Source organism: Triticum dicoccoides, chromosome 7A, assembly GCF_002162155.2.
Source record: "Triticum dicoccoides isolate Atlit2015 ecotype Zavitan chromosome 7A, WEW_v2.0, whole genome shotgun sequence".
NCBI lineage: Eukaryota > Viridiplantae > Streptophyta > Magnoliopsida > Poales > Poaceae > Triticum > Triticum dicoccoides.
Window position 1 is genome coordinate 620480681 of NC_041392.1, and position 9493 is coordinate 620490173.

At 43.8% G+C, this 9493-nt stretch overlaps 1 protein-coding gene across 3 annotated transcripts; it reads left to right on the plus strand.

The window, feature by feature from the left end:
- Nucleotides 1-203: 203 nt before the first annotated feature.
- On the plus strand, nt 204-6642 carry LOC119329241. 3 transcript variants are annotated; one of them, XR_005159356.1, is made up of 11 exons: nt 800-912; nt 1803-1904; nt 2655-2811; nt 3062-3136; nt 3364-3440; nt 3555-3754; nt 3820-4052; nt 4425-4641; nt 4728-4827; nt 5600-5716; nt 6107-6642. XR_005159356.1 is itself a non-coding variant. In XM_037602250.1 (9 exons), the coding sequence occupies exons 3-8, from the start codon at nt 878-880 to the stop codon at nt 3418-3420; spliced, it is 528 nt and encodes a 175-aa protein (XP_037458147.1). In that variant the 5' UTR covers nt 204-459; nt 541-658; nt 767-877; the 3' UTR covers nt 3421-3440; nt 3529-3806. The 3 variants fall into 3 exon arrangements, 1 of the variants encoding a protein (XP_037458147.1); XR_005159357.1 differs by having other exon boundaries at nt 2707-2811; XM_037602250.1 differs by lacking the exons at nt 3820-4052; nt 4425-4641; nt 4728-4827; nt 5600-5716; nt 6107-6642 and adding exons at nt 204-459; nt 541-658; nt 1571-1696 and having other exon boundaries at nt 767-937; nt 2707-2811; nt 3059-3136; nt 3529-3806.
- The last annotated feature ends 2851 nt before the right edge of the window (nt 6643-9493 follow it).

Consider the following 9493-nt stretch of genomic DNA (forward strand, 5'->3'; position numbering starts at 1 on the left):
TGCCTCGGTTACTGTTAGTGGTCTTGTATGCAAAATGTATTTTTCATAGTGGCTTGTATAAAGGAATGGAGGGAGTATCCAACCCATCTATCGTCGCGCAATGAGCGATCTCTGGTTACGTCCACGTCGGCAGGGTGGTACTGTTCGTGCTGGCCAATTGGAAGGAAACGTTCCCTTCGTAGAAAAAAAGGCGTGGTCGTTTCCTTCCTCGAGAAGACAGAGAGAGGACGCACGCCACCTCCTCCCCACCTTCGCCAGATACGACCGCCCATTCATCGCCGCCACCCATCGCGTCGCCCGCCCGCGACCTTCTCTCATCTTCCACCCTCGACGGCGTCTCGTCCACCTTGAGATGTACGGCGACGGCGTCCCGATGGAGAACCCTGGCCGCAGCTGGTCGCCGGCGCTCCTCCGCTGCGCGCCCCAGGTGACCCCCACGGATCCGCGGCGACCACCGAGGTGAGCTCTGCCTGCCTTCCATCGATCCAGACCCTCTCCTCTTCTCCTCGATCCCTTACCTATTCGTTCGATTCGGAGCAGCAGGACGAGGACGACAACACCCCACACATGGTCGAGCTCGACGGAAGAAGGTGCCTTTGTCGCCGTGGTCTTCGCCGGTGTGCTCCACGTCGTGTACGACGGCGACCTCCTAGCTCGGGTAAGCAGCACCTCCCCTCCATGGTGCCCAAGCCAATCCATGGAGCCCATCCACAAGGTCCCCTCCCCACTTTATCTTCCACTCATTTGTTTCGATTCGATTTCGCAGGCTCTTCGTCAAGTTGGTGCTGCTGCCTAGAGTATCCCGGCGACGACTGAGGAGGAGAACAAGGACCACCGGCCCCTAAGGGCTGACGAGAACCAACACCTTCAAGCCGCCATGGAGCTCCCATCCCTCCCCTGGAGTGCGTCAAGGTCCTTCTTCCCCTCCCCGCAGCATGTATCTCTCCTACTCCATCAACTCTTGCTGTTCGTGATGATAAATCCCAGCGTTTCTTGCTTTTTTCTGTTATTAGAGAGTAGGAAACGTTGACACTTGAGGAATTGCCATGGTTATTTACGCATAGCAAGGAATCCTGCCAAGAGAGCCTTGGTGATGGGGTCACAAAGGACAGCAGCAGCAGAAAGAACATTAACACCTCTATCTGAAAAACATCACTAATTGTTAGCTTTTGGTAGGAAGACATGTACGTAACCTAAGATCAGAGTTTAACTAGATATATATACAACTTAAAGCAAATCAAGGTTCAGAGAGGCACACTTACCTTTGGCAGCAGCTTTTTCTTGCTGTTGATGTTGATGAACACAGCAGTCACACGAATAGATAAAGCATACATAGAAGGAGGAGCTGTCCAATAAAACTGATGCATGTTGACAGTTCCTCGAGTTCTCTTAAGATGATATAATTGTTTGGTAGACGCATGGATGGATGGACACGTACAGCTAGCAGCCTAGCAGTGCTAGTCACAAAAGAAAAACCTTGTGATTGATTCATGGTCATGGCACAACAACAATGGATACTTGCTAATTGGTGATGGTGGTCGTGCCGCCGCCGCCTTCGGCACCATCCCAGCTCGCAGCCTCAGTCGATTTGCTCTGCGTCTCCAACCGTCCAAAGATCCCAACCCTATCATCGTCTCCTACCATGAGCTCGGCAACGAGATCGGACACGGCAAGTTCTGCTCCGTTCGGATCTATGGTAGGAAGACCTGTGAAATCCAACTCACCGTTAGGCCTTTTCTGTCGCCTTCTCTCTGGTGGTCTTGGTTGTTGACCATGGTTGCCTTGTTTTTGTGCTTGTACAGCCGTTCAAGAGGTTCGTGCTGATCGGGTGGGTGGCCCTGGTGAACTACGGCAAGGACTACGGCTGCCTCGTCGTCATCGTCGACGTTGTTGACCAGAACAGGGTGAGTTTGATCCCCTTCCCTGCTTCCTCCTGTCATTCTCGATCTGCTGCGGCGGAGGAGCCTTTATGGACGTAGTGATTGAGATCGTGCTCATGTTTAGTTTAGAATTTCTTCTCTGCGTGTCCCTCCCTTGGCTGTAGATTTGAGCTGTTCAAGGTGTGGACTTCTGTATAGTTCCAAGTAGAATTGTAACTGCACGGATATCATATTCTTGATGCGAATTTTTGATAGTTTTCATTAGCTTTTACTGTAACTCGGTAACTTTGTTTTGCTTTGTTGCTAATAACTTGGTTGTGATTCGCATCCTAAAGTCCCTTAACTTCGATTGCATATATAACTAGCCTTTACAACTTGTACGAATTTGGAAGTAATTGTTGATTTTACATGCCATTTGAAGTTTACACTTGCCAAGTAATATTGCATGCTCTTGTCAGTGCAGTTATTCTGCCAGAACTTGTTTAATTTTTGTATTGACTCATCTCTAACATGTGGCCCTTTATCCACCCTAGCAATGTTTTTATTTGTATATGTTTAGCTCACCTGATCAGCCCCTAATGTGCCTTGCGGCCTTGCCTAAATGTGTGAATGACTACTGAAAATAAACAGCCAGAGTGCTATTGCTCAAATATATGCGATGTGTTTTGCCATTTGATATTTATTACTGTTTTCCTTGTGAAATAAATAACTCCAATATTCATTTCATCTTCCATGAGTTGTGATGCCTTCATCTCTTTATGCTTCTCATGATAGCTGCATTGATCTGTTATACACTTATACCACTGTTTCTTGGTATATCCCCAAGAACGTCGAGGACACGGTCCACCGCGAGGTCGAGATCATGCAACACCTCTCGGGCCACCCCGCCGTCGTCACGCTGAAGGCCGTCTGCGGTGGTTGCAAATTGAAGGTGATTGTGCGGCGGCCCTCTCTCCTTCCAATCCTCTCTCTACCATTGGAGCAAAAGTTGCGGACATCTTGACGGCGTTGGCAGTTGCAGCTGGGCGTGGTGTGGAGCGGGCATGCCTCTGTGCTGCGCGTGCTGCCGGTGGCATGCGTGTGTGCTAGCTGTCGTGGTGTGCGCATGTTGTGCTTGCGCTAGTATGTGTGGTTGAATGGTGGTGTGTGCTGATCTTTCGATTGCTTTTTCCCTGCAGCAGCTGAAAGGGACAAGGCGATTGGGAGTCAGGGACTACATATCCCTCCTCTCCTTGATTTTCTGTCCAAAATATAAGGTAATTTGTTTATTAAATCCCATACGTGCTAAATTCTAAAGCCTCTAAACATTTCTTGGTCTTATGTGCCTGTTAGATTTTACTGAAGACCTTGTTGTCTTTGTGCTTTACCAGTGTGAGGAAGTTCAGCACTATGGCTGCCATTATGTGTTATGTAATGGTCTAGTGGGCATGAGTCATGTTTGACGTAGTTATCATTTCTATGGTTAAAGCTGACCATTTTGTAGGAAGACGTATGGGTTCTCGTCAAATGCAAGCTGTACTACTGTGAAAAAGTGTACTAATTTTTGCAGTGCATTAACTTGTAAGTAATGTCATTTGGTAACCACAACATCATGTAGTGCTTAGTCCTGTTTTGAAAATTTCATACCATTGTCCTTTCGGGCATCTAGGATCATGGGATTCTCCGTGATGGCAGCAAAGAGACAACATGGGGTGGAGATGCAGGTCGTCAGTACACTGAAGGCGTTGCGTTCTGTCAGGGCATTGGGTTCGATGCAGAGCATCGGAGACGTTGCCGTTGTCCTTGCACGACTCATCAGATCCAACCTCGGGCCCGCGCCAGCTATGTACGGAGCCCTCGATACGGTGCTCAGTCTCTGCAACTGCAACTCGATGGTGAGTCCATCATCCATTCATTGCTCTCTGACTCGTACACATTTGAATTTGTTCTCGTTTTTCAGCCTTGCATGAAGCTGCCAGCTATTGAGGCCCTCTCTTAATTACCCAGTTCTGAATGGAGTCAGTTGGGGTCGTCTATAAATTTCCTTGTGATGTGCTTGCAAACCAAGACTTTGTTGAGGCTTTTCTGCGGGGTCAGGGGAGACGCCAGTGATCAAGCGGCAGCGGCCTACAGCCTGGGAGACCTGCACAAGGGAGCCGCCAAGATCTCCAACGACATCCTCGACTCTGTCGGGTGAGATTGATTCTTTTGCTCTTTCATTCTCCACTCGTCATGTTCTAGACCAAATAGATTGGATTTATTGGTATATTAGTTTATAAGCATCTGCATTGTTGTGATGTTGATGAAGATTTCAGTCTGTACTCTGTAGTAACCAGTTCTTGCCTCTTGATAGTTTCTTTTTGCAAAGACAATGGTATTTTCTCCAAACTTTTGAATATTTCGCAGACTAAAGTGACTGCATACTGGTGTTTCTAGGCTAATTTGCTAGAATTTCCTTGAGTAAAGATGAATTTAGGCATCTACGAAACAAAAACTGATTTTTTGCATCATTTCACGCATTGATTTTTTTCTTCTTGATATGTTTGTTGGAATGTGCAAGAACAGGGTTTCAATATATGCAACAACAAAAAATTCGACAACAGTATACGCGACAAATGGTGCTATTTGCGTTTGCTGCAATCTCCTCATACTTACCAGGGTTGAGTGCCCAACATTCCCGAAGATGGCACCCGAGACGTGTCCGCAGCCAGAAGCAGCGAAGTTGCCGTACAAGAAGCTGGGAGATTCAGATCTCCTTATTAGCGGGATAACTCTTGGAACAGTATGTGCAGAGCTGAACCTTCATGTTTCTGTTGTTGTTGTTGGTCCAGTTTTTTTACATCTTAGTCTAATGTTTACTTCTCTTAGATGATCTTTGGATAGCAAAGAACAGAGAAGGAATCCCATGATATGCTCTCTTATTATTTTAATCAGGGCATCAACATACTGGACACCGCAGAAATTGCCGGTACACATTCCTTCCTTCCCTTCGACCACCGTCTTATTTTCTGCAGTTGATCCCAGTTTTAATTGAAATACTCCATTTCTATTGGTTGTTACTACCGAATGCAACCCAAGGAGACTCAAGGGAGGACTGATCTATATGTAGGCAGGTGGATGAAATCCAAGCCACGAGACAAAGTACCCTAAACCGGCCTTATAATTTATTTGCAGTTTTCTAATCCATTTGGAGTTCCCCGATCCCAATTCAGATAGCATGCTTCTGAATCCATTTGTCGTTCCCAGCTCACTATGTTTCTGACTAGACAACTTTAGCCACCAAAATTTCTGGTTATTCAGATCACACTTTTCATCGGTACAATGCAGAAAGGTGTGTGTTGATGATCCCATTATGAAGGAAAGTGTCGAAAAGAGCCTTTCATGCTTATCTAAAGACTACACTGATTTTCTTCACATACACTGGGTAGTGTTTATTTCAAAGATTATTTTTGCTCAGAATAATTTTCACATCTTGTTCCAGATTGATTCATACACAATCATATTTCACATTTTGCATTTCCTTACTGAACTTGAAAATTGTAAATCTGAGTTCTCTTTTCCATCCTCTGTGAGTCCTTTTGTCGTCTTATACAGACTGTTTTCAGCACACATTCTTCATTTTAATTCTTTCATTTTTCACATAGAATTTTTCATACTTTGTTTGTATTAATATGTCATCATTATTATTTTATTTGACAAAAAAGACAACTTTGGCTCCAAAGTTTGCTTTATGTCTTCAGGCTAGATAGGTATGTCGCACGTTACGGTGAATTCAGTTACAATTCAACCAAATGGAGGCCAAGCGTCCCATGTGTGGATCAATGGAAAGCTTTCAGGAACTAATTGGTAAAGGGAAGGTAATAGTGTAATACTCCCTCTGTCCCATAATGTAAGAGCGTTTTTTGACACTACACTAGTGTAAAAAACGCTCTTATATTATGGGACGGAGGGAGTATAATTTTATTTTAGAAACAACAACCAGATAATTATTAATTGAACACAAATCTTAGTATGGATCTATCTTTCCAAAGGATTTGGTGCATGTATTTTGCACACTCTTTAAAAACCATGTGCATTTTCGATGTAATAATAGCCTAGATTTATTCTAGATTATGAACATATGATTGTTGTGTTCATAAACGCACATTTGAATAATTCACTCAGAGTATATGCATAAGACAGCCAAAGATAGCAGACAGGTAACCATAAACCAGTATATAATTCCATGTTTGTCTCTTCTAATCTAGGTACAATATATCGGTGTTTCCAATGAAACCACGTACGGAGTAATGCAGTTTGTACATGCTGCAAAGCTTGATGGACTTCCAAAGATTATGAGCATCTAGAATGGTTATAGTCAACTTGTGAGATGCAGCTTCGAAGGTGAAACAGAGATGTCAGCCATAATTTATTCATTTTCATTCACTGGAATTCCATGCCATCCCTGTTGTTCTGAAACTTATTTGCAGACATGTAATTTAGAGAAAGAGGGAGGAAAGAACTCCTCGGTTGTAGTTCAGATCATCGGCCTGCTGTCATCTCTTTCATAATTAAAATTTTAGTCGAATAGTCTTGGCTTCTTATTAGGTTTTTGGAGTTATGTTCAGTGCTTATCATTCATCATCATCACGAGATGATTTCATTTTGTGGATGCTTGAGTTTAGAAAATTTAGGCTCTGCAGTCCATCATCTCTATAGGTATAAGTCTTTGTAGGATGTAAGACTGCTACTCTATGTTCATATAAGCCTACCTATTAATAATATTTCCGATTTATTTTATAAATATACATTGCAAGTAATGCATTTTTGTTGGTCTTGTAAGTAATCAAAGTCCACATGAGTTGACCGGCAGTTCCATGTACATGTTCTAATCATAGCGACAAAAAGTGAATGAAAAGTGCGGCCACCTATTTGCTACCGCACATGCACGCCTCAAGCGGCGCCACCCGGTGGCGCCCCAACCACTAGTTTATAGAATATAAGTAGCATATCTCATGCATATTGAGAGAAATAAAAGTAGTGTGGTTGATAAAGCGGGAGACCGTGCATGTTGAGAGAGTAAGTAGCATTATTCATGCATGAAGAGAGAAATATAAATGGTGGGGCATGTGTGATGAAGTGGCATGTGTAGTATACTAGATATGTTGACACATTTCCAGCTCCAACCTTTGAGCAACTCTAACAGATGCCCTAAAAACTCATACTGTAAAATCATTTGTGTATACCGCAAAATGTTTTTGGTGAGTTTTTATGGTATGATGTGTGCTGCGGCAGAGCAGATCTCGTAAAGATTTAGCACAAAGCACCCTCAAAACAAAAACTGAATTACAATCGAGGCTGACCCCTGATTCTGCTCTAGTCAGCTTGATGCAGCAGATCAGTTCCGCTCTATGTAGTCGGGGTAGAGGAGGTGGTCGATCAAGACCGATCGCTGGTTCACATCGGCCACGACAACGGGCTGGTACCGCTCGAAATTTCTGCTCCGATGCGCGGCCGCCGCAGGATGGTCCATCTCGAGCTCGGACGTAGGGCTCCCAAAAGCTGGTCCCATTCGAGCTCCGTGGTCCGACGTGCGGCCGCCATAGGCGAGGTGGACGACACCGGGCTGCTCCTGGTCATGCATAGGAGCGCGTGCGACCTCCAAGCCACCGTAGTGGTGTGGTTGGTGGCGGCAGGGATGGCCGAAATCGACAATGGAAGATGGCAGCGGTGACGAGGGTGAACGCGCGGGAGCTCAAATTTCCCTCCCGCCAATGGTTTTCTGGTATAGAGGGAGCTATAAAATTTTCATCCAAACCTCCATATTTAGAGGACGGTGCGGTTTTTAGGGGGACTGTAAAAAATTTACAGTACATGCGGTTTTGCAGGATATGGTCTGGACCTTTTTTTTCGAGGCGTTTTAGGGGTATCTGCTAGAGTTGCTCTTATATGCACGACATGCTGACATCAAAATATAGGAGTGCCCAAATCAAAGAGTTTACACGACTGAATGGAAATTATCAATAAATAAGTTTCGATCAAGATTTAAATTTATGTTTTGGAATTTGGGAGCACCCACTCCTCAAATGCTCCCATGCCACCATCTCTCAAAAATACATTTTAATGTTTCAAAAAGTTCCAAAAGTAAAATTTTTATTGTTTACAAGACTTGTCTCAACAATCCCTCGAAATTTCAAATCCAAATTCAAAATATACATGGAGAAACAAAAAAAATTCAGGATGTGTATAGTGTCTTTTGTGCTTTTGTCTTTTTGTGACACTATTCACTGTGCTTTGTCTTTTCATTTCTCCTTACGAATTTTGAATTTGGATTTGAATTTTTTTGGGATTATAGGCCCATGTCTTGTGAACATTCATAACGTTCTTCGGGAACTTTTGAAATATTTAAATGTATTTTTGGAAGTTGGGAGCATTGAGAAGGAGTGGGGGAACCGGATATTTTCCAAAAGATTTTCAATGACTTTTCAAAATAAAAAACTGAGTGACCATTTACCGATTACGCGCCTACTCCCTGTATTACATGATTATGACCATGACCACACGCACGATCTGGACAAACTTCCCTTGGGAAATCCCCGATCTAGGCCAGCAGAATGGACAAGGTGGTGAGCAATCGGTGGTCGACGACATGCCTCCTGCATAGCATTCGGCACACAAAATTATTTCAGTTTCTTAGTGTTAGTGCGTGCCATCACGGGATTAAACTGTTTCATGACTTTATTGGAGTAGTATTCGTATATTTTGGGGTGTGCAGCACATCCCAGGGCTCAGGCATCACACATGTTCAAACAAAATCTCCCAAATGGAATTGCTGGACTAAGTGCATGTGGATGGATTAGTGTTGCAGTATGATGTATGAGACTATGAATTAATGTTATTAGTGAAACTTGGTATGATATTTTATGGAGTGATGACATGCCTATACATCATTGTGAATTTTTGTTTATCAAAGGTCATGCCAAAATTTCGTGTTCAAGGATTCCAGAGACCTTTCGAGTTTCACAAGCTGGTCAGAGGGATTGGGCTCTGCTAGTTCGCCATAGCCATGACCCGGGCCTCGAGCCTCGAGCTTTCTATCCACCCCTGGCACGGTATGATTCATGGTGCACGCGAGTGGTAGGAATTTAATCAATCATCTATCATGCCTGGGGCTGTCTCACTTGACAATGTTATGATTATCTGTATGGTTTTGCTAGCAATTTTGATGGTGGATGCAGATGGGAATGCCGCGCACGATTTGTCATTTTCCTGCGTGTACCGTTTTGGTTTTGGGATCCGACTGCAAACGTTACTTTGATGAGTGACTATAGATTAGGGATGTATATTGTTGGCTCACTTGATCTTAACTGTCAAATCAACTTTCATTTAGATAATAGAGGAAAGAATCTTTTGCAGCCTGTGCACATCCGGATGCACGAACATGCTAATTGAATAAAAAAATTATAAATTAAATAAGCAGTTGAAACACTGCAAGTTTAGTTGCTAGACTATGGGAAATAAACAGACTGTCAGTGTATATATAAATGTATTGATCTGTCACACACAACTTGCTGAAACATATCGAGGGTGTGCACACAATGACACATAAACAGGACATGCATCCCGGCGCAGATAGTAGTAGAACACATGGTGTA

What these genes read in the sequence shown, in the direction of transcription:
- LOC119329241 (XM_037602250.1), top strand. Translation starts at nt 878, where the DNA reads ATGGAGCTCCCATCCCTCCCCTGGAGTGCGTCAAGGTCCTTCTTCCCC. An exon ending in TCTTCCCCTCCCCGCAGCAT is followed by an intron (nt 938 to 1,570) that starts GTATCTCTCCTA and finishes GCACCATCCCAG; the next exon opens with CTCGCAGCCTCAGTCGATTT. An exon ending in GCGGTGGTTGCAAATTGAAG is followed by an intron (nt 2,812 to 3,058) that starts GTGATTGTGCGG and finishes TTTTCCCTGCAG; the next exon opens with CAGCTGAAAGGGACAAGGCG.